Source organism: Podarcis gaigeae (assembly GCF_964106915.1).
Source record: "Podarcis gaigeae genome assembly, chromosome: 1".
Lineage (NCBI taxonomy): Eukaryota > Metazoa > Chordata > Lepidosauria > Squamata > Lacertidae > Podarcis > Podarcis gaigeae.
In genome coordinates, this window is record NC_139678.1 from 106,324,337 (window position 1) to 106,349,885 (window position 25,549).

General features: G+C 41.5%; 1 protein-coding gene and 1 long non-coding RNA gene across 3 annotated transcripts in view; one reads left to right on the top strand and one right to left on the bottom strand.

Moving 5' to 3' along the window:
• Nucleotides 1-23,872, bottom strand: part of LOC310834013 — a 224,134-nt gene extending 200,262 nt beyond the window's left edge. The window contains exon 1 of the long non-coding RNA XR_014559053.1: nucleotides 22,558-23,872. This is a non-coding gene — a long non-coding RNA (uncharacterized lncRNA). The remainder of the gene's footprint in view (nucleotides 1-22,557) is intronic.
• Nucleotides 1-25,549, top strand: part of TANC1 (tetratricopeptide repeat, ankyrin repeat and coiled-coil containing 1) — a 129,044-nt gene that overhangs the window by 67,256 nt on the left and 36,239 nt on the right. Inside the window, exon 4 of one of the 2 annotated variants that reach the window (XM_083703616.1) lies at nucleotides 17,469-17,573. The exons of the other annotated variant lie outside the window; for it this stretch is intronic. Within the exon in view, the coding sequence (XP_083559742.1) occupies nucleotides 17,469-17,573 (105 nt within the window). The remainder of the gene's footprint in view (nucleotides 1-17,468; nucleotides 17,574-25,549) is intronic. 2 annotated transcript variants of the gene reach the window in all.

Here is a 25,549-nt window from a genome sequence, read left to right on the forward strand (position 1 = left end):
TTGTAGCAACAAGCAAATGTCTGTGCACATATCTTACTAAATAAGGTGTGACTACTGCTTTCCTTTTTATCAGCTATGCGCAACTCATTCCAGTACACTAACATCACTTTGACTCCACCAGGGGCCTGGGACCTGAGTATCTGGTGAACTTTGCCAAGTGTGTGCTATCTGTAGAGACATGAAGTAGTTTTGGTTCTTCCAAATGATCTAGCCTTGGGGAATTTTTTCAATGAAAGGAAGTAAGTAATAAGGAACAGTTATGTGTCAACTATTCTGAGCCCAAAGTAATGGTGCTTGGTGATAGAACAGATAAAAACAAATGGCAATTAGACAGTCATCCCTTGGAGAAGTCTAATAGATTTAATTATCTGGAGGTTTGTTTGCCCAAAATGGCCTATGGAACAGTCATTGGCAGGAAAATAAACTGAATGCCCAAAGTTCAATGCAGTAGGTGTTGAAATTTGCCAGAGTGAAGGGTGGGGGATCTTGGGCTGCCAGCTCTAAAAGCTTTTGCTGCTAAGGTTGATATATGGGGCAGAAATCTGGGGGCATTTCAGAGTCCACACAGTTGGAAGTAGTATAGTTGTGCTTTACTGGGTTTCCCACCAGTAACATCCACAGCGTACCTGTGGGGAGAAGCGGGATTAGTACCAATTTCATATTTCATTTCAAGGACTATCTTCTTATTTTTTAAACGGAGCTATTTGGTAAATAAACTGGTAAAATAATGTATGGCGGAACACTCTCAATCATCCTCCCCAAACACCTAGCTAGCTAACAATAAACTATTATCGAGGAAATACGGATTTGATCAAGAGGCCCTTTTCACTACCAAAATCTCACTTAGCCGACAAAATATTAAAGCACTGCTCCAAAATTTGTTGCAGAACAGGAAGGGATGCCATTACTTTATACAGATTTTCCAGCACTTTCCCCACTTTGAAATCATCACACCATGGGAAAGAGAAATACTTATCTGAGCTAAATGCACATTTTCTCTGCAAAGTGCCCACAACTCTGCGTATTTTCAGACTATGAAGTCTAATTTTGGGGAGATTTAAGAAAATCCCCAGAGGTCTGCACTTTTGTGTCTCAGTAGCCCTTGAGTAGAGGATACCGTAAGCTATTTGATGTTCTGCAAATGGCAGGAAGCATACAGGCAAAAATATTTTAAGCAATCTTTAGTAGTGGTTGCTACCCACCGAGATAGGGATAAGATTAAATATCTGTTGTCTGGCTATATTCACGGTGAATGCAACTCAACTTAGACAAGGCCATGTGGCCTCCCTCAAGATCTAAGATTCTGGGGTTTTTATGCATGTTTTCCCCCGTGTATAATTCTTAGGTTTAATTTATGCTCATATGTTTCTGTTTGGCTGCAACCTGTTTTGTTGCTTGATTAATAAATTCGTTTTGATGAAAGGAAGTAGCCAATACATATTAAAATATTGTGAAACCGGAGAAAGGATGCATAGAAGAGACTGTAGGTGACTTTTCGAAAATAGTGTTTTATATATTTTTCATGTCCTTTTAAATCTTTTTTCCCCTTTCACTGTTTGTGGATTGTATTTCGGCTAGCACTAACAATAGTATATTTTCACTCCCCTGGTTACTTTTCCTAACGATAAAACTTTTTTGGATACATATATCAATTTTATTTATTGACCTTATTTGAGTCTTCTTGTATCTTAAGCACTTAAAAAAAACAACAACCTGGGATTTCCTGAAAGTCTTTGTCTCATGTTGTTCACACTTTCGACCAGGGTCAAGGACCCTGTTTAACAAGATTGCATAATTTTTAGTCATTACTCTATACATAATATAGTCCTGAATTTTCATTTATCCAATTTATGTTAAGCAACCACTTATTATAAGAAATAAAGAAGTTGTTATTTCTTTTGTACATGTAGTGCTCCTCTCTACAGCATTTTCCAACAAACTTCAGCATACTTTTGCAAATGTGACTTATATTAAAATTCAAGTATGTAGTTTTGATACATAAAAGTGGTCTTTTCTAGTCAAGATGAAAGGGAAGCACTACATTTAATACCTGTATTTTAGTGTCCCACTTGAATTAGGTGCGGTTTAGTGGGGAAAAAACGCTGGCTTTTGAAAAGTTGGCCTTGTCAACAAGAATTTATAGCTGTGATGAAATCAGATCCCAACACCCTTGAGTTGCCAGTATTGACAAGTCCAACTTGTGCTATTTCTTTCTCTCTTTTTTTTGATGTGTGCACCCAAGAGAAAGTGTGTTACATTTGATTCCCCCCCACCTCTTGTTAATTTGTTTTTTTTATAAAAAAAATCACCCTTAGTGTTATTTCTCTTAATTTTATTGGCCTCAATCCAGCACAGAGGTAAGCTTATTAAACCTATTTAAAGCAATGAGTTTTAGTATACCTGACTCTGTTATATTTAGGCTATAATAAAATACTAGAGATATTATTTGGTTGCTGTGTTCCATTTGCACCACATACATCCACCTACACTGCACCTACCCTTCCTCTGCTCCTCCCCTGCAACCCTCATGCATCCCAAAAATATGCTCCAGACGATTGGGGGACCCTCTGGAGTAGATTTGGGGACATGGAGGTCGGGGAAGGAGGAGAAAGGCAAGTTCTATGAGGTCCACTGGTGCAGCGTTGGAGTCTCATCTTGTGTATTTTACGAGTTAAATATAATGTTTGTCTTTTAAAAACCTATATTAGTTTGGGTAAGATGCCATCTCATTTATGTAATATTTTAATTTGCTCACTTTGAGTTCATTGTTTGCATCCGTCTGTCTCGGGAGACTATAGAGGAGTGTGCCTTTGGGGTGAAGTCAAAATGTTGGACGGTTACATTGCCTGCACTTATAGCATAATACACAATTCTTCCTGAAAAATAATAATTTAAAGTAGAATAGTTTAAAACCAGCCATTCAAATGGGTTTGCAGACTTCAGTGGACAGCTGTTAAGGAGGAGGAAATTCATAATACAAAGGGGGAAAGAGTGTGTGAGTTCATGCCTGCTTCTTGCTCTTTTAGGCCAAACTAGAGAAGGCACAATTCATGAGCATGTTTTTAGAAATGTGAGTAGCAGCTGGGAGAGGGAAAGCTGTATCAGGGCTCACTGCACCCCTCTACCCACTGTGGTCCTGATGATTGGGGGATTTTTAGAAGGAGTTAAACTCTCTTTTCCAGTTCCTACAATCCTGATCTTGGGAGAAAATCAATGGCAATGACAAACCTAGACAGCATCTTAAAAAGCAGAGACATCACCTTGCCAGCAAAGGTCCGTATAGTTAAAGCTACGGTTTTCCCAGTAGTGATGTATGGAAGTGAGAGCTGGACCATAAAGAAGGCTGATCGCCGAAGAATTGATGCTTTTGAATTATGGTGCTGGAGGAGACTCTTGAGAGTCCCATGGACTGCAAGAAGATCAAACCATTCCATTCTTAAGGAAATCAGCCCTGAGTGCTCACTGGAAGGACAGATCCTGAAGCTGAGGTTCCAATACTTGTCACCTCATGAGAAGAGAAGACTCCCTGGAAAAGACCCAGATGTTGGGAAAGATGGAGGGCAGAAGGAGAAGGGGATGACAGAGGACGAGATGGTGGGACAGTGTTCTCGAAGCTACCAGCTACCAGTTTGACCAAACTGCGGGAGGCAGTGGAAGACAGGAGTGCCTTGCATGCTCTGGTCCATGGGGTCACGAAGAGTCAGACATGACTAAACGACTAAACAACAACAACAACAACAACAACAACAATCCTGATGCTGTCTCCCCACCCAGCTTAATATTGCACCAACTTTAGCTCATTGTGAAGCTTACATTATTGGCAGAATTATTTCTGCATCAGACCTCTGAAAAGAAGAGCTTTTGAATATTCTTTTTTAGACATGCTTGTGTGCATAAGCCTTCAGTCAAAACTGAACTTTTCTTTTTGGCCAACTCTTCCAGCTAAAATGTATGCAATATTCTGGGCTTGGTTATAAGGGGAAGTCCATTTGCTGGCTTGGAAGATGTTGTGTTCACTCTTCCTTTCTTCCCGCATGGGTAAGATAAAATTGTTTCTGCTTTTATTGGAGTACTGGTCTGTGTTGCAATCAAACAGGATGTGAGAGATCTAGCCCACATAACAGGCAGGGTGTTATGGGTTCCTATCCCTGCAAATATTTCCTTTAGCACTTAGGTTTCCATGGCTTAACAGCCTTTTTGTCAATTAGGGACTGCTCATGTGCATGTAGTTAAATTTACGAGGATATACTTTCACAGTCCGGGAAAAGGCGAAGTCTCTGAACCTTGCTGAATTTCATCTACAAAATATTTGGATTTGCATTAAGTGTTGCCATAAGATATACTTCGTAACAAAATCCAAACTGCTGCTTTTCTACTGCAAGGCCTTTAGGACACCTTACAACAAAATAAAATGATATCCAATAAAAACAATTTAAATTAACAACTTGTAAAAAAAGAAAAAGTAAGAGAAATTGAGCCAGCTACAGCAAAATAACAAAAATACTCTGTCTATCACTCACGGAAAAACCCAAAGAGAATAATAGTATTTAAGTTGGCACCTAAAAGATACCATAAAAGAGCCTCTCTGGGAAGGGTATTCCACAACTAGGATGCCATAGAGAAGACTCTGTCTCTTGTAGCTAACCAACTCATCTTCCAAGGAAGGGACACCAGGAGCTTCAGACTATATTTACATTGCATTTAATGTGGCATGACTGGACAACAAGAATCTAGAAACATTTCTAAAACATTAAATAATATACTAGACACTCCGTGTACTCTTCGGAAAGTAGTACCTGTCAAGCAGTCTGAAGTAAACAAGCTGCCAGCTTTTCTTTAGAAAAAGAAGTTGTAAAACTTGTTGTCAGCCTAGCCAGAACCTGAATACGGAGCAATGGATGCAAACTACAAGAAAGAAGATTCCACCTAAACATTAGGAAGAACTTCCTGACAGTAAGAGCTGTTCGACAGTGGAATTTGCTGCCAAGGAGTGTGGTGGAGTCTCCTTCTTTGGAGGTCTTTAAGCAGAGGCTTGACAACCATATGTCAGGAGTGCTCTGATGGTGTTTCCTGCTTGGCAGGGGGTTGGACTCGATGGCCCTTGTGGTCTCTTCCAACTCTATGATTCTATGAATACTTGTTTGAAAATCATGAGGAAAAAGCAGGGAAACTGAGCGGTCCCTAAAAAGACTGCTCTACCTATAAAGCGAAGTACAGCCGTATTTGGATCCTGAATGCCTTGCAACTCAAATGTCTTGGCTCCCAAACGCCGCAACCCAGAAGTGAGTGTTCTAGTTTGCGAATGCCCTTTGGAACCCGAACATCTGATGTGGCTTCCAATTGCGTGCAGGAAGCTCCTGCAGCCAATCAGAAGCCACACCTTGGTTGCCGAACGTTTTCAGAAGTCAAACGGACTTCCGGAACGGATTTTGTTTGACAGCCAAGGTATGACTGTACTTTATAGAACACCTTTCACATTCAGTGTCTCCTCTGTATTAATAACAGACAGCTTATTTTCTAAGTGAAAAATGTGGAGAAACTTTACCACTTGATAAATCTCCCTTTCTTTGTACCAGATACAATGTCTGCATCCTATTTGCATTAATTCCTATGCATAAGCAAACATGTATCACATGACCAGTTCACCATGTTGGTAAGGTTATCTTAATCCTAATTTGAATCTTTACTGATTCAGTGCAGTTCTATACATGAGTTCAGAAGTAAGCTCCATTGTTAATTAAGTCAAAGTTAAGTACAGTACTTTTAAGTCTCATTGATCTGGTTCACAAGTCACTGTTAGGCACCATGCATATTCCCATAGAAGATTTCTTAGCTAATTTGCTCCTTGGCTCCAACTCATGGTTAGTTGAGGAGAGAGCTTAGCCATGCATCAGGGTTCTGCTGACAAGTTAAGCCAAACCAGAGCTCAGCATGGAGCAGGAGTTAAAAAAAAAGAAAAAAGAAAAAAAGACTGAGAAGGAGCAAGGCAGCTGCAAGACCCTTTCTGAGAACCTGAACATTCATGCTATCTACCTGGTAACCCATAGTTTGGATTACCATGGTGTGAAAATCAGGCCATTAACTTTGTTGCTAAACAGTGAGTTACCATATTTTTCCATCTATTTTTGGGGACTCAGATTTAAGAAAATGGCCTCGGCACTATCCTTGTACAGTGGAACCTCTACCTGCGACCATAATCCGTTGTGGAGGTCTGTCCAGAGGTTGAAATGGGTCGCTGGGAGAAGCGCTGTTGTGCGTAGGCGTGGTTGGCGATTGCCCGCTTCTGCGCATGTGCGAACAGCGATCGCTGCTCCTATGCGAACAGCGGCAAACTTCCGGGTTACTTCCGGGCTTGCTGTAGATGTTGGGCGAAATGGATGCAAGAGGAGGCAGACATAAGAAGAGGTTTGACTGTATAAGATGCCCCCTTATTTTTGACATAATTTATTAGGGGAAAAACCTACTCTTATACACGGAAAAATACAGTAAATGTGTTTTTAAAGCATGAGTAGGGAACCTTTGGCGTTCCAGATATTGCTGAACTCCATGAGCCCTAAAAGCATAACCAGTGGTAAGGGGTTGATGGTAGTTGCAGTTCGGACAAAACCTGAAGGGCCAAAAGTTCCCCACACTCCATTTGTCTTTACATTCCCAATTTCAGGAGTCCACAAAGATTGATTCTGGTGATGGGTGGTGTTTGGGTCTGTTCAGACGTAACTCTTAAGCTGTGCTTGCGTGTTCCCTCTTTGCCTGCACCTCTCGTCATTTTATATGGCTTTTCCTGATTTCCGATACTTCCTTTTGACGAACTGAATTGTGCCGATTCATTGCTCTGTGTGCAAGCAGAAACTGAGTTGTCGCTGAACCAGGATCAGAAGTCAGGATTCACCACATAAGAAGGGGGAAAGTGCAGGACCAAGAGTCCTCAGGGCTCATTCAGTTATGAACATGTCCAGTTTTTCTTGACAGTAAATGACTTAATCAAAGTCGCCATGATACTCCTAAGTTTCACCTTTCCTCTGCTTGCACATCCCTCATGGGATATAATGATCTGTTTACTTTTTAGTTGAGCGGCGAAATTTAATGACTGATTCTGGAAGTTTTTGTATATTCAGGTCCCTTCACTACTGCTCCATTGTTCTGAAATCTCAGATTTTTCATTTGTGAGAGTGTGGCCTCCTCAGTTGCTTTTTTTGTTTTTGAGAAGTCCCCAAGTATGTGCAGCTCTTCGTATGGTGTGTTTATACATTCCTTTGAGAATGCTAGTGGCTGCTTTTAAAAACTAAAGGAAAATGTGACCTCAGCACTGTGTTTCCTCTGTTTCTGCAGCTATGAAAAACATGTAAAGGGAAGCTACGCAACTCCAAATGACAGAATCACAACTCTTTCATTTTTAGAATTGCCTTTTCACCATCTCTTGCTTATTAATGTAATCCTGCTTTAAAATGGTTGCCCATCATTGTTCTTGTGTACTGTATCTAATTATAGTATTACTTGCCGTACATAGGCCAGACCGATTGTCTTTTGAAAGGATGTGGTTTGCATTTTAGAGGGAGTGCATTTTGGAGTTGCTTTTATTCTAAACAGGCCTTGCTGCTGCTTTTTATTCATGTTCTAATAAGTATCGAATAGCACCCTCTGCTGGTTTTTTATGCTGATAAAATCCTGTCTTTTTCGCATGTGTCTTTCATTGCATTGCAAAACAAAGATCAAAGCCGAGTTGCTTTACTGATCTTTCTTTGCATCAGAATGTCCAAATACTGAAAATACGCAACTGAAAAATCTCTCAGTGCAGATTACTTGTCTCTTAACATCTTTTAATCTTTCATGCTCACAGAGTGTTTTTTTTTTGGATGAAGGTGGGGATTATAATCTGCATCAGGAGATTAAACATACGATAGTGTGTATGTGGCATTAATTGCCTCAGCTAACTCAAACAGTTCTAGTATTACAAAATAAAGGAGCACTTCTGTGAAAAGTTTTATCTCCTTTAAAACCTTTATGTGTGTAGCTTGAACTTTTGTTTATACGATCAAAGAGTAAACCCAAGGGCAAAATAATTTTGCTGTGCAGAATCAAACGCAAGACTTATTTGCTCACCTTGATTTATTATCTTGAAGAATCTGGCCATATAAAACAGTACCATCAGCACCAGACACTCATCATGTAGGAGGGGGAACATGTTGTCAACACCTGAGCTGGAAGGGATGCAGTAAGCCAGAGTAGGATTGTGCTTGAGGCAGAAACTCATTCTTTATGTACTGTTACCTTCCCAGTTCCCTTAAGACTGAGTGATGGGAAAATGAAACAGTCCTTTCCCCTTACTGTGGTAATGCAAATCTAAATTTCCGACTTCTTGCCTGCCATGAATTTTACAGTTAGGCTTATTTTTCTTTAAAGAAGAATGTTATTAATATTTAAAGAAAACAAACAAGGCATTTGCTTTAAACCACAAAATGCCATACAAATTCTCCAATAGCTATAGAGTACAAATTATTCCATATTTATATGCAAAATATAAGCAAAAACAAGAATAATACTGAGTTTGAGTTTCCACTTTGAAAGCTAAGTAACAATCTCAGATTGTGCAGCAAACTACCTAAGCTGCTCCTCTGTTGGATCTTGACCCCTGCTTGGTTTTTGACAACCCATTAGCCTGTGCCCCTCTTGATCCTCTATTGCTACCTTGAAGCCCAATCCCTGACTGTTTCGAACACCCTTTACACCTGTTTCTGGCCCATTTGGATGTATACCCATGTCTCCCCTTTCTGGTTCTAGATCTGGAACACCTGGAACCTGAATGAGACCTGACAATTGCTCATGCAACTTGTTCTGGGGACGTTCTCCATCAAATGTTAATGGCACGAGTGCTTTGTGCCTCCTTCCTTGATCACTGGTTTCCAATCACTTCTAAAGCTACTTTAGGTTATTGCAAGAGTTGGGAAGCTTTTTCAGCCTAAAGGCTGCATTCTTTCTTGACAGCCATCCAGGGTGAAGCCTGAGAAAAAGGTGGACAGGGTAGTGGTTGTGAGTGGGCTACAGTCCACCTACACTACAGTCACAGGTTTCCACATAAACATCTCCATTTCTCCCCATGGAAACAATCAAGAGGCGTCATTTCAGTTTAAAGAAATATTGCAGCCAGTCAAAAGCACTTGAGAGTGTGAAGCAGAACTAGTGAGAGGTGTGGCCTGGGAAGAGAGGGTGTGCCAGATAAAGATTATCTGGAGGGCTGCATTTGGCCCCTAGTCTAAGGTTCCCAACCCTCATTTTGTGCATGCTATTAGACGCGGGTGGCACTGTGGGTTAAACTACAGAGCCTAGGACTTACCGATCGGAAGGTCAACAGTTCGAATCCCCGCGACGGGGTGAGCTCCCGTTGCTCGGTCCCTGCTCCTGCCAACCTAGCAGTTCAAAAGCACGTCAAAGTGCAAGTAGATAAATTGGTACCGCTCTGGCAGGAAGGTAAACGGCGTTACTGTGTGCTGCTCTGGTTTGCCAGAAGCGGCTTAGTCATGCTGGCCACATGACCCGGAAGCTGTACGCCGGCTCCCTCGGCCAATAAAGCGAAATGAGCACCGCAACTCCATGCTGGGTCGGACAGTGCATGCTGGGTCATATGCCACAGTATATACACCTGCTGATCTGTTTTCCCTTTGAAGCAGGCCTGCATAGCTTCTGACCCACCTGTCTAGAAGGAAGCATCGGCCAGTTGCTTGATGAGAGATGCGAACACCCTAGGGATAGGTTTGTTTCCCCTTTTCGCCTTCCCAGATGCCTGAAGTTGAAACACCGAACAAGTCTCTTATGAAATATCTTCTTCTTAGAATGATGAGTAACATACTTTTAAAAAGTGTCGTTTTAAAATAACGCTGTAAAGCCAACTCATGCTTCTGAAAATCTCTTAAACCCAAGATTGAATTGTAGTAATGTTGGTGATGATAGCTCTGCTACTGTGTTTTGACTTAATTACTAAATGAATGGCACTCTTGGGATTTGATGTGGAGAAAAGTACTCTAAAATGTTTCAGAATACAGAACATCTTCAAGTTTTGTCCCAGGAGTACAACTGTGAAATTGCCAGGCATATTGCTCCTGCCACATGTTGAAGGCCTTCTCCCCCCCCCCCCCAACATAGTCCCTGACTATTCTTCCTTGTTAATGTTTCACAGATTCCTCTTCTGCATCAAGTAAAATTAAATTGATGGATGTTTAAAATATACCATCAGACTCAAGGAGCATTCTAACATGTGAAAAAACATGTGAAGTCAGGAAGCTTGTTCAAATTACGTGAATACTTTAGTTTCTGCGGTCTTTGAAACTCAAGAGAAAAACTTAGAATGCAAAACTGTGGATCTTGCAGCCACTAATTCCGGTAGATAAAGATGAGAGATGCTCATATTTTCAATGATACGTTATTTACTTGGATGAAGTGATATATCAAGGGAGGTCAGATTTATTTATTTATACCTGTCATAGACTCATTGTAAAATACAACTGGAATAACAGACCCTCAAATAAACACGGAAATGTTTACATATAGCATGAAGCATAATATAAACAAGACATACAAATGTTTTCATCCAAAGAAACCTTCTTCTGAGATCATCTGAGCACTTTATCTTGGGAACTAGTATGTTGAGAGCACAAGGGTTAATGGTTTGCCTACTTTATAGAGCTTCTAAAAAAACTGTGTAGATCAAAGCAGACAGGTATGATCAATGACCAGCATCACCTTACATTTTTGTAAATTGATCCTCCTTCTTCATGTCAGGGGGGGAAAGAAGCAATTGTTATGTTTAGACTAGTTAGTGTCTTGTGTAAGAAATATGAGGAGGTGGCTTTTTTTTAATAAAGCTGTATTGACTGCTAAGCTGACCCAGAGAATAAAGCTGTTCTATTTTACACCTTGGGGGTAACATTTAAGTTCCTGCAGGAGAAGATTGTTATAATAAAACCCCCATGCACTGTGTGTGTTTTAAAGCCATAGACAAGAATGTAAGAACACAGTGTTCTGTATAATATGAATTCAGAGTACAGGAGGATTATGGATTATTTAATTTTAAAATCCTCTTTGGTTAATTCCAGCTTGTCTTTTATGTTTTGGATTTGGGGTTTTTTTTTCCTGAGCCGAACTATGAATATTAAGTACTTCTTTATAGAATGCTAGAATAGCAGAGTCTTCTTCAGGAGTTCAGATATTTGCAACCTTTACACACGAGGGGGGGAGAAAATAAACTATACCTCCTCCATCCTTCATGGTTCCCGTCGCCTTCCAACCCACAGAGGGCAAACCTCTGATGTGCAACATATTAGAACCCTGAATTTATGACTGGCTGTTTTTGAAGACAGTCCTTAAATTCTTGAGCCAAACTATAGATTACAGGCTAAAGGGAACAGGGAGTGACAGATATGGTCAGTCTGATTTAGGTAGGGATTATTTAGCATGATGCGGCAAATAACTACCATGAAAGCCAAAGGACCCCTGGATGGTTAAGTCCAGTCAAAGGCAACTATGGGTTTGCAGTGCTCATCTTGCTTTCAGGTGAGGGAGCTGGCATTTGTCCACAGACAGCTTTCCGGGTCATATGGCTAGCATGACTAAACCACTTCTGGGGCAACAGAACATTGCGATGGAAACCAGAGTGCACGGAAATGCTGTTTACCTTCCTGCCGCAGTGGTACCAATTCCAGAAGTATTGGCACCATTTCATAAGGAACATTCAGGGGTGGAAGAAGGGAGGGAATGGCAGTCCCTGCTTTACCAGTAAGGGTGCTGCAGCCACCAGGTAGTTTTGCTTCCACATCCCAAATAATGATCACCATGCTGTTTGAGCTGCAACTGCCACTGGCTACCAGGCAAAGCACCACAACTGCAAAACAGGGCGGTGGGCAGGCCCTGATTTAGCTAAAATGCCCCCCTGAGAACTTTTGGCCCAGCCTCATTCCAACTTGGTCTTAGGATGGAGATAATCTTAGTGGAACTTGTGGATGAGCCACACAATGAACTGGATGAAATCCCTGTTGGTTCTGGGCACCCGTCGGCAGCTTTTGAAACTAATGACTAGTGGTATCTTTCTGGACTGTCTGGGCACAATGGGACTTGGTGAGCGGTTCTGTTTTGTATAGACTTGGTCTTTTCTTTCCTTTAGAGACGCTTTTGAGACAGTGACGCTCGAGGGTCTATTTCTTGGCACCATGATCTCTGACCTATAACGCCCCACAACATTCCATCTTGTCTCCTGTGCACCTATAAGAAACTGCTGGAAGGAGGGTATTGTCTAGGGATTTTGAAGTGCGGTGTCATCATCAACACCCAACTTTTACCTCTCATTTCCTAAATTTTCAAGAAAGGCAGCCAAGGTCTTGCAATGGTGGTTAGAATTGGTAGTGGACTGGATGTGAGCTAGCAAACTGAGACGTACCGTATTTCTCGCTCTGTAGGTCGCACCGTCCCATAAGGCACACCTAGTTTTTTTGGGGGGGGGAAATAAAGGGAAAAAAATTATTTCCCCCCCAGGCTTGGGGCTGGGGCAGGGGAAGCCCAAGCTTCCCCAGCCCCCAGAACAGGCAACTCTCCGCAAGCCATGAGAGCCCGGCGCCGGGCTCCCGCACCTTGCGGAGAGCTGCGCGAAGCCTGGGCGCACTGAGTTCAGCGAGCCCAGGCTTCAGCATACAGGCAACTCTCTGCTAGCCGTGGGAGCCCGCCGCGGGCTCCCATGGCTTGCAGAGAGCTGCGCGAAGCCTGGAGAGCGAGAGGGGTCGTTGTGCACCGACCCCTCTCGCTCTCCAGGCTTCAGCGAAAGCCTGCATTCGCCCCATAGGACGCACACACATTTCCCCTTCATTTTTGGAGGGGAAAATGTGCATCCTATAAGGCGAAAAATACGGTAATCGGGGCAAAACAGTCGCTTCAGGTGAGTGAGGCTGGATCAAGACGCATCAAAAAAATGTGACTCAGTTAAACGCCTTGTAAACTTCATACAGGGAAGTCCCGTTGATGAAAGATGGGACTCTACAGCACCATGTTGTGTCACAGATAAAGTGCTTTATCTTTACGAATGGTGCTGAGTTCCAAGAGTACTGTTCCTGGGGATGAGGATACAGTTTGGTTTGGGTATGGTTTCACTGCTTCTGAAGAATTGACCCACAACTTGACAATGCTTCTAGATCCAGCTTTGTTTCTGGATGGCTGGGTTGCCACTGTGACTAGGAGTGCTGTTGCCCACCTTAGGCAGATATGCCAGTTGCAGCCGTTGCTCAAGAAGTGAGACCTAGCTGTAATCAAGCATACCATAGTTGCTTCAAGAATTGGATTACTGTTAACAGTCTCTCCAAGTAGCTGCCTTTAAAAAGTGTTTGGAAACATAAGCTAGTCCAAAATTTGGAAGCAAGAGTTCTAACCAGTCTTTTTTTTAAAAAAACTCATATTTTATTAATTCCAAACTTAAACATTAATTACATAATAACAATAATCTGTTTTACATGAAGCATGTGACTTGTTTTTTCTACCTACACTGACTTCCAGTTTATTTCCAAGCTCAGTTCAAAACCTTGGATATGATCTTTTTAAAGCCATAAACAGCTTGGCACCATGTTACTTACAGCACCGTCCCCCTCCCATAAGTTCCTGCCTGTCCACTTTCCCAGGCTGTGGAACTCCTTGTCCTGTCCTGTGAAATCAGAACCACCCCCTTCTCTTGTAGCCTTTAGATGAAAAACCAAAACATTTTTCTTCCTCCAAGCTTGTGTCGTGACTGGTTCCTAAATCTCGCTGCTGAATATTATGCTCCTGATTACCTGCTGTGTTGCTTGGTTTGATGCATTCCTGACTCAATTTTATCTGATTCGATCTGGAACATTTTGAATGGGAAAGGCAGGCATGATATAAATGTTTTAATAGTGAATACCACACATACTATCAGCAGCAGTAATATCAGCAGTGGACTATGAGGAAGGGTATAATCTACTGTTAGTATGGGCTATGTTGTTGTTTAGTCGTGTCCGACTCTTCGTGATCCCATGGACCAGAGCACGCCAGGCCCTCCTGTCTTCCACTGCCTCCCGCTGTTTGGTCAAACTCATTGTATGGACTATAGTATTTGCATATATTTTTTATCTCTGAACAATTGAACCAGACATGTTGGGAGGGAGGGCAGCAGCTTTGTTTTGTGCACATTTTCAATAATAATAATAATAATAATAATAATAATAATAATAATAATAATAATAATTTATACTCCACCCATCTGGCTGAGTTTCCCCAGCCACTCTGGGCAGCTCCCAATCAAATGTTAAAAACAATACAGCGTTACATATTAAAAACTTTCCTGAACAGAGCTGCCTTAAGATGTCTTCTTAATGTCAGGTAGTTGTTTATCTCTTTGACATCTGATGGGAGGGCATTCCACAGGGCAGGCGCCACTACCGAGAAGGCCTTCTGTCTGGTTCCCTGTAGCCTCACTTCTCGCAATGAGGGAACCGCCAGAAGGCCCTCAGCGCTGGATCTCAGTGTGCGGGCTGAACGATGGGGGTGGAGACGCTCCTTCAAGAAATTTATCATTTCTTGTTCCATTCATCTTACTTTAACAATAAGATGCTGTGTACCACTGGTAGATTTGTTTCTCCTTCATTGTACCATCTAACATTCCTGATCATTGCTAATTTCTGATGTGGAAGGAATAAGGTGATATTCACGAGGGTGGTTGAATTCTGAATCCAGTGAGCCACATAATAAAAATGACAAGGTAGCCTTAATAAATTTATCTACTTGTGTCTTAAACCCAGTTTGGTTTTATGTTCCTCAAATATTCTTGGGAGTATTATGCCTTTGTATGCCTAAAATGGTTAAAGGGCACTTTGTGATTTATAGTAATTAGCTATATGTATAGCTCTCCTATTTCCCCCCTCTGTTTATACATACACACTCTTAATATGTGCTTCATAAAACCCTTTGGCTTCCATTTTATCTTTTGTCTTATAATTCCACACAGATCTGTAATACGTCGTTCGCCATATAAAGATAAGCTGTGCTCTCCAAACTTTGCCAGCTGAATTTTTTATTACTACAGTTTACTGGAAAGTGGGGTATCTTTATTATTTCAAGAGCAATCTAAACCACAAGTTACACCAGCTGGATGAGAGAGAATTGTTTTGGCACAATTAAGAGCTATGGGAATCTATTGAATGAACGGAGTCTGGGCAAAATGGAAGCAAGCGTGCCAGGGCAGGACTGTTGCAGACAAATACCTGAGTGAGGCTGGAACCCTAGAAGAGTCCCATCCTATTTTTCTTTTTGTATACTGTAGTTTTCGTTTTGTATACTTCTGTGGCTTTGTGGTTAGGGGTGTTGCTGTGTGGTATGAGAGCATCTGTTACAGTTCTGCTACCTCTCCCCATCTAAAATTACTGTTTTGGTTCTGGTTTCTTTAAATATGTATATTATTGATTATAATAGAATGATAACAACCAATCAGTTACAGAGTTTTACATTTATAGTGCAGTTCAATGAAGAATCTGTAAAAATAAGGGGGGGGGGGAGGATCTGACCATGGTCCACCCTCATCCCCATTTAAAATTATTGTTGCCAGCGGTTCCTCTAAAAGGGTAAGCTTGGATTTGTGGAGGCTGCATTTTGTTCCCAATTGTGCTGCCCTTTCCCACTGAATTACCAGTGCCTTCTGTGGCCTTCAGTGAGCCACTATTGTGGTATGTGCATCCTTCCTTTTCAGATTGGCCCAACCATTAGGCAACCACCTAGGGCAGAAAATGTGGAATCTGGCTATTCCCCTCTGTGGGTGCTGTGTGGCCTGTCCTGGGTCCCCTAAACTATCCTGCTGTCTCAAGTGCAGTGGAGGTCCAGGTTCAGGTTGTAGTTCAGTTAGGAATGGGGAACAGTTGCCATTTTGCCCCTGCCTTGGGCAGCACGATATCTAAGTCAGGCCCTGTTTCCTTAAGACGACTTTGTAGCTCTCCATGGGAAAATGCTTATTCCATCACACACATACAGATAGAAATGTGTGTGTCTGTGTGTGCTGTGTAGCTCTATTGAACTATATTAGCTATATGGAACCATCAGTATCATACTGAGATCCAGAGCCTCTTCCTATGGGTTCTTCACACAAGTCTGCTAGCAACTGAATCCTCTCCTGTGGGGTGGATCTTCTTGGCAGCATGCTTGGAGGGTTTTATGTTTGTGAGGGACTATGACAGAGATCCATGATGTAGTGATGGCAACCCAGTTTGTTGCTTATGTCTATGGTTGTGTGTTTTTTTAAAAAAACCATGGTGCTGTGGAGGAATTTTCAGTGTTAAAATGCCAAAATTGGTGGATAGTGGTAGAGGTGCCAGGGATTTTGTGTGAGGGGTTGTAGTTGCTGATGCTGTGTTGGATCTTATCTCTGATGGTTTTTGTTCCCTTGTCATCTCTGCTAATGGGAGTGAACAGAACTGTGATACATTAAAAACAGTATTGGCCCTGGTGTCAGCCCAGCAAAACAGAATCCTAGGATAAGGCATGTTGGCTTACTTAAAAGCAATTTCTGTTTCTCTAAAGAACCTTTAGATGGCAGTATTGTTCTCATTGTGGGGGGGTGTGTGTGTGTGTTGGAGACTAGAAATTCTGTTGTGCATTTAATGTTTCCTGCAATTGCATTCAGCAAAGCACACGGCTATCAATAATTTAAATAGTCGAATGAAAGTACTAAATTCATTCTCTTACATTTGATGAACTCCTTTGATGAACAGTTACTCCAACCTCAAAAGTGAACGACGTGCTTATAAATTACATAGTATGTTTGATTTTAGCCACCAGTTAGCAAAATATCTCCCTCTTTTATTTTTATTATTATTGAAAATACTGAAGAGCTACCGTAGCAGCTGAACAGATATTTCTCTCCTTTCTTCCTCCCGCCCTGCCCACCGTCTTACAATCAACGTTGTGCGTCATTCGCCTGGGTAAAAATACTGTACTCAGTAATATAAAGCTGCTGGACTGGAGTATTTAGAGTGTTAATGTTGCAAGCTGTCCGCTTTGTAATCCTTGCCTCCCAGCTTCAAAGATTATACTAGTAAACAGGGTTATCTTCGAATTGAAGCAGAAAAACAGAGGCTCTGCCTAGAGAGTCCAATTCCAGAGCTGTGCGAGTTTTGACCATGTCAAAGTCACCCTCTTTACATAGGCTGGAGGCTGATTCAAGAGCACCGCAGCAAGAAAACTGCTTTTGTTCCACAGCACAGTTTACATTCCAAAAAGTGAGCCTGACTAAAGCTTGCTGTTGCTGCTTTTTCCCCCTGACAACAGACAGCGAGAGTGGAAGTACGAGAGTTCACTGTCTTTATTATAGCATGTGTTGTGTGTGTATTGTCTCCGTCTGCAACGTGCATTTCTGCTTTTAGAGTTGTTCTGGTCCTCTGTAATTTGTGTTCTGTGTGGGAAAAAGGCAAGTTTGAGATCTTTCCGCATTTCAGGTCCCATCAGGAAGCCCAAGTATGTAGAAAGTCCCCGGATACCAGGAGATGCAGTCGCCGTACCAATGAGGAAAGTGTTGGAGCCGACAGATCCCAACCAGAATGGTAAGCATGTGTGTTCGGAGTGCTTTCCTTTCGACTTAATGACTGGACTTCGACTTGAAAGCGAAGCGGCTACAAAAACAAGTAAGAATTGAGCCCTTTGTGCAGATCTTGGCTTTGCAGATCTTGTGATAGGTTCGTTATGTGCCATGTCTAGCAGTCTAAAATTCTTGAACGATGTATACACAGTCTTCAAGCAAAATTAAGTGTGAGAGTTGCGGGTCACTTTTAATGTGAGAGGCCTGTTTGAATTCCGTTTCTGGACTTGCTTTCAAGTTTTAACAACGAAGTACGTTATGCTGATGCCATGTTGAAGTGCCGTGTCTTGCCACTGCCGTTAAAATGCTTGCTAAATCAGACAGCAATAACAATAGATGACTGTGTTGGCAAAGCTGGTAGCAGCCCGACCCTGGAGTTAATTGGTATTCTTGAAAAGTTCCTAGTTCATTAAATTTGACTACCACATAACAAAGTGCAGTTTCAGAGAATGTCAGGGCAAAATGACAATCAACATGCTGTGTAAGTATTTGTATAATAATGAAGATTTCATATTCACTGTGATGTTTTAGATTTACAGCCTAATTGACACCAACAGAAGCAACCTATAACATCAAGTTAAATTGGATATTCCCTTGTTTTTCTTGTGCTTTGAATTTAAGACCTGAGTTCTCATCATCTCTTCTTATTGGAGGTGCAGAAAGTTTCTAGGAATATTCCTTCCTGGCACCTTTCCTACATTTTTGTGCATATCTTGATTCGGATATACACAAAAGTGTATGGTGCTATTTCTTCTACAAGCCAGTCTAACTTCTGTAGCTTAAATTCTGTGTCTTTCTGCAGTTTCATCCCCCCCTCCTCAAATTCCAAAGCAACAAGTTCAAGTATGTTCCATCTCTCGTAGGTTTCAAATTGAAGGAGCTGAACACTTAGAAATATGCATGTTGTATGGATGGTTTCTTCCTCCAACATTTTATTTTCACTCAGTTATTTTCTTCAGACATGTGCATACTGTTCATGCAGGATTGACAGACAAATATTGCTACAGTTTTGTTGTTTAATAGGGAAGCCCCCTTTTTGCGGTGGAAAGGTTGCATTTTATATCTGCTTTATACATCCATCACCTCTCATGACCCCACTGATTAGTAACTCTCTCTTCAGCAAAGTGGATCTAGGCTTTCTGAGCTAGAGAGGTTATAAATCCTGAAATACTGATCATTGTTCACTGGTTTGGGTGGCTTAAGTCTCCATCCTCTCACTCCCATATGGCGGCAAATTTCACTGCCATTTTGCCATTAGCCTGCACATACTATGTTGCCATAATGATTAAAACAATAACATCAGAGATGATAAAGAAACTGATTGTCTAACGTTTTAAGCCCTTTCTGACTAAAGGAGACTTGCCACTAGTGTCCTAAATATAATCATAAAATAAATGACATCTCTAGGTATGGAGTTCATGTGAATAAATAGTTCTTGTTTGGCTACAAAACTGATTATTCCACAGTAATCAACATTCTCAAAAGGAAAGGAGTAGACTATTTCTAATTTTTAAGGGAGATCCTTACGGAATGGATTCAAGCAAACTGATGAGATGGCAGATGTATCAATAAGTGGTATTTTTGGGCACAGCAGCAACCATTTGTATGAATGCTGTGGCATGTCGCAGACAAGCAGAAAGGCCACAGCTTACTCCTTCATGGCATACATCAAATTTCAAAGGTGATGTAATGTGCACACAAGTTCTTTCCAGGCATTCCTTCCACAGGTTCCTTACCTTCATTTGCAGAAGAGACCTCTCTAAAAGGGACCTTGCTGCAAGCACATAGATTCTCCCGATTGGGGGAAAGCCCATGTCCGTATTGCAGGCTTCCCTTGAGAGATGTTCCCAACCCACTGTGGACTATCAGCAGAGTGACAGGCATAAGAGATTCCATGTACAAATGTCAGCCAGGCAGGTAATTGAATGCTACTTTGACAGCATCCTTCGCTGTACCTGAAGGCAGTAGGAGCCAGGTTAGGCGGGACATTTATTGCCTACAGCAGGAGCCTCACTCTGCCTTATGGTAAGTCCAGCCCTGCCTGGTGGGGACAGGATCTGCAGCCAATATCCCACTTCCTCCTTCCTCCTCCTCCTCCTCCTCATAATTACAATTGTGTGAAGAGGCTGGAAGAGGCTACAGTATCCTCTTAATGAGGTAGAGAATGTACTCGAGGCCCTTCTGTCTGCTACCAAAGCCCACATTTTATTTTCCCTTTCCACAGAGGCCAATAAAGGCAAAAAGACTGTTGTGCCTTGTGCATCTGTCAAGAAAAGTGTCACCCTGGTTTCTCATTGTTGGCAGGCTATGTTTTCTGTGTTTGCTGTATGGTTGCTGATCAGAGTGTGAGGTTCAAATGGCTGTCTCTTCAGGCTGAGTGTGGTTGTGTGGGAGTGAACAGAAACATTGGCTTAAAAAGTCGCATCTGTGGAGCAGCTTTGGCTTCCTTTGGTCTCTAAATGACATGATTGTTTTCTAGCAGGAGCAAGAAGTGAAATGTGTGGATTTCTCTTTTAAACTGCTCAACTTTTTATCTGTATTTTTAATAATACAACATGGAACGGATACCCTGCATTAAAAGATAACTAGAAAGATGTGGCAGTGATCACAAATAGATGACTAGCAGTAGGGGGAAGGGGGGGGCAATTTCTCCCAGTACATCACTCTGATATCACACATTAAGTCTATGTTTCTGCCACAAGAAAGTAGATTATTCTGACTTCCAGGTTATGTAAATATTTATGCTGAAATCAAATTGATGTTTAGTGGTTTCTTGGTTCATTCATACTGTAGCTCTTTCTTAGCTGTATTGGGGGAGGGCATGTGGCTCTTCAAACTGATGGCATCCTCACACACTGTGGCCATCTTGCATTGGATACAGTGATGGGAGAGTCAGATGTCAAAAAAGCTGGGAGAATTCCTACTTCTATAACGCGAAACCCTGCCAGAATGGAGTCTCTTGGTGGCCATATCCGTAATCACATGAATAACTGCAGCGCGTTCTACTTGGGGCTACCTTTGAAGGTGACTCGGAAACTACAACTAATCCAGAATGCGGCAGCTAGACTGGTGACTGGGAGTGGCCGCTGGGACTATAGTAACACCGGTCCTGAAAGATCTTCACTGGCTCCCTGTATGTTTCCAAGCACAATTCAAAGTGTTGCTGCTGCCCTTAAAAGCCCTAAATGGCCTCGGCCCGGTATACCTGAAGGAGCATCTCTACCTCCATCGTTCAACCCGGTCTCTAAGGTCCTCCGAGGGGCTTCTGGCGGTTCCCTCACTGCGAGAAGTGAAGTTACAGGGAACCAGGCAGAGAGGGCCTTCTCGGTGGTGGCGCCCACCATGTGGAACGCCCTCCCATCAGATGTCAAGGAGATAAAGAACTACGCAACTTTTAGAAGACACCTGAAAGCAGTCCTGTAATGGGAAGTTTTTAATGTCTGCCATTTTATTATGTTTTTTATATGTACTGGAAGCCACCCAGAGTGGCTGGGGAAACCCACCCAGATGGGCAGGGTATTTAATAATAATAATAATAATAATAATAATAATAATAATAATAATAATAATAATAATAATTTCTTATTACGTTTATATACCACCTTCATCTTCCAAGGTGTTCAAGGTGGTGTACATGGTTCTCCTCCTCCCCATTTCATCCTCACAACAACCCTGTGAGGTAGGTTGGCTAAGAGATAGTCACTGGCCCAAGGTCACCCAGTGAGTTTCGTGGCTGAGTGGGGATCCGAACCCTGGTCTTCCAAGTCATAGTCCAACACTCTTAACCATTACGCTGCACTGGCTTTCATAATGCATCGCCTTTGTCTTCATATGTGTGAGTAGGGAAAGTTGGGACTGCTCACTTGGGCAAGAGGGTATTGTGTGAACTCTTTAACTACTCCAGTAATGTATCTGAAGGCATTAAATCACATTGTTTTCAATTGTTTATATAGAAATCACCAGTATAAATGCTGAATTTGACTCTTAATGTGGTGACAGCATCTGTTTCATGTTTTGAGCTCGGTTTAAGATAATCACTTGTGTGTATTGAACGTTTTGTAAACTCAAGAAGTTTACTTTTTTTAAAAAGTGCTCTTTAGTTGTTTACTACTGTTGGCTTTAAAAGCAATTTCTTGGACCTCTCTGCTTAGTTGGTGGCGGAATTCCCAAAGGGTTAGTTCTCTTGGAAAGTAACAAACAGAACTGTAGTTTCTGTTCTCCCACATCCTATTGGAAGTATCAGTTTCTTATATAGTGAGAATTCCTATATGTGTATTTTGAATATCTGAAATTTCAAATACTTAAAAGCTTCAGTTCCAACATCCTCTGTACATTAATTTTGTTCAATAGTCAAACATAATAATTCCCAAACGGAAGCTTAGGTTTTGGGTGTGGATTGTAGTCTGGTGAAGTAGTTTGCTGTTAGTACTTATAGGGAGAAATGAGAAACATGCGTGAACATCAGCTCAGGGTTACAAGGAACTCCTTAGCTGCTCAGCTGCCGTGTCCTTTTTGTCTCTGGAATTAGGCTTATCATAGTATTAAGCAGTGCTTTTTTCTGGGGGGACACAGAGCCGGCCAGGGTTAGCTCAGTTGGTAGAGCATGAGACTCTCAAATCTCAAGGTCGTGGGTACATGCCCCACATTGGTCAAAAGATTCCTGCATTGCCGGGGGCTGGATGTAGAAGACCCTCATTCCAACTCTGCATTTTTATTATTCTATGAAGGTAAATCATACATTTAAACATTATAAAGGCTCATGCAGTTGCCCTTGCCTGTCATATACAGTGGTACCTCAGGTTAAGTACTTAACCTGAAACTGTTCTTAACCTGAGGTACCACTTTAGCTAATGGGGCCTCCTGCTTCCACCTCCACACAATTTCTGTTCTCTTCCTGAAGCAAAGTTCTTAACCTGAAGCTCTATTTCTGGGTTAGCGGAGTCTGTAACCTGAAGCGTATGTAACCCAAGGTACCACTGTACATGCTTGTGGTTCCCAAACAAATGCAAATAAGCTTCCACTTGCCCCCTCACAGCCTCCTCCTGAACAAGATCTCTGGAGTATTATAACAGTACCTAGCCCAAACCCAGAATGCTTTACAGCACAATCCTGCTTTTCATGTTGATTCAGAATCCCCGCCCCCATAAGGCTTTCTCCAGGTAAACGTCTGTAGTATTGTAGTTTGTGTGTGTGTGTGTGTTTGAAGAATAGAATAGGAATACTCCACTTGACTGTTTCATCTGTAGCAGAAACCCTGGAATCCATCTTCCTAATGTTGGGAAACATCCATTTACTGTAACGCTTTTGAATCGAAGCATCTTGATTATAAAATGAATTTTTTGTAGATGATTTGACAGCTGCTCTTACAGCTGAGACGGTAGACAGCACCCTCCCCTTTTTACTAGCGTTTTCACCGATACAAAGAAAGGGAAAGTGCCTGTTTGTTCAGTTTATGACTGACAGTTTTATAGAAGTCCAGAGAGATATCTTTCTGCTCCTGGTGGTACTAAAAACGTTACCAAAACGAGGGTTGCCAGTTCTATTTGTGTGTATAGATATACAGTAGATGCTATTTTATTTTTTCAATAGTAATAGACTACTTAATCATAAACGTTTGTAAAACAAATACAAAAACCAACAATGTAAACAATGAGTTATTTCGAATGCAGTTTAAAACTGCCGGAAATCACTTGAAGTAAAATGTGATTGAATCACCAGCCCAGGAATGCTTGGGGAAATAGAAGTTTTTAGCATGATGACACATGTCTGATGTCAGCTGAGAGGAAATTCCACAAGTGGGTGCCACAACACTAAAGGTCCAGCTCTGTGCCACTGCAGGTTGTGCACATTCACATATTTATTTCATAGAATCATAGAATTGTAGAGTTGGGTGGGACTCCAATAGTCATCTAGTCCAACTCCCTGAACTGGGATGAGGGAAGGAAACGAGCTTGGGTATGGAAATTCTGACAAACTATTCTGTGGTGTCTTCAGTTACTCAAGTTGAATAAAATGCCCTAGCTCTTGTGTCTTTATTTACAAACAGGCCAAAGTTATAGCAGTGTAAAAATGAGCTACCAGTTCACCTCATCCTCTGTGTGTAATTAATAATGGATTCACAATCGCCTTTTTAGGTGAACCCAAGCTTTTCTTGTTAGAAATGTCATTACTGCGGAATATCCAGCAGCTATAAATCTGTGAAGATAGCAGAGCTCTTATTAAAAGTGCATATGGAAATTAAATTTCAAGTATCATATTCAGATTCTCCCAGAACATTGGAGGCTAGACACCACACCCCCTCTACAGTATTTATAGGAACTCAAACATTGAGATCCCGCTCTGTTCCAGTAACAAGAAGCCGAAAGCACCAGCCTGAAGATGACGAGTGAGACCTCGTCGAAACGTCGCCTAGACACCCCAACTTTTACACGGGAAGACACCCGAGGACACCAAAACCTGCATTCCTGTACCCGTGAAAATCTACGAAAGCATATATATATATATATATATATATATATATATATATATATATATCCATCTTGCTACTGTTCAGATATTCTTGAAGACAAGTGGATGAAAATTTGCTAAGAGTAATGTAGTGCCAGCTACCGCTATTTGTATGAACCAAATAACTTTAATAGAGAAATGATACTTGAATTATAGTTCCCTTGCAAATATCCCCTATCACAGTCACATTAAGGAATGGCAGATTACTTTCTTTTAAGGATTAGATGCCGTGAAAACAAATCTCTGAACGGAAGACCTCATTGGAAGAGTAATACAGAGTTGTTTTCATCATTTGAAGGATATTGGAAAAAACACTTAAATCTTTTCTATCAAAGACCCCGGCTGTTTGTTAGTTCAGCTCAAGATTAAGCAGATGTCTTGTCTGCTACAAGCTAGTGGAATTGTGTTTCGGTAATTCCTTCTGAGCCAGTTGTTTAAATGTATTTGCAGTTCAACTTGTCCTGTTAAAGGGCACCTCTGTTTTTTGCTACAGGTTCTTAAAAACTAGCGTTCCTATTTTTTTTTATCTCGAGTCTTTCTTGAGGTTCCCCCACCTACAAATAAGTGAAAGGGGGAAGGCACTACCGAAAGAACAATATTATTTATTTATTTATATTGGCTACCCTATAACAAAAAGTTCTCAGGTCAGCTTACAATTTAAAATACTTACTGAATTTTCAATAACTATAAGAGTAACAACAAAAGTAGTATATGATGCAACATAAAAGCAGAAAAGTTGGGAGATAATTGGGACGGTTGCACAGGTAGTCATAAGCAAGAGTAAAATTAATACTCCACCACATTTGTATAGGAACGGATACATTTCCCTGAGATTGTACTATTTCATAGCTTTCTGAAAATACCTGGCCCATAAATCATCCAGAGAAAAGCATATTGAGGGACAAACTAGATGCAATATGGGAGATTTGTGAATGGGATCCCAGGTGGTTCATTTTTAAACGTATTAATAATAGCCCTGTAGAAAATGGGACTGGAGGAGGAGGTATTTTTACCTGTTATTCCCATGCTGTTTATTCTATCTAAATTATTCTGCTATTTGCATGTGGAATGTTTCCTTTGTTTTGTTTTTTATTTAGGCACTTGTCATATTCATCCCCTATTCCACTGGTTCCCAATTAGCCAGACCCCCTGTTTTTCAAATCCAAGCCATGGACCCCCTACTTTTGAAAATGTTGATATCTCTGTAGTAGGTTTTATTATGTGAATGGTGCCACTATACCCTCCAACATGTCCCAGCTCAAAACCAGGACGAGTGTCTTCTAGGAGAGTCACCTGACCCAGCAAGAGTATGGTGCCCAAAACCACACATTTTTGGGTGCCGCAATCTTGTGTGTTTGGGGGCGCTGTGCTCTTGTGTGATGTTCGCAGAGTGTCCTAGACTGTTGGCAGAGTATGTGCCACAGGCCCCCTGGG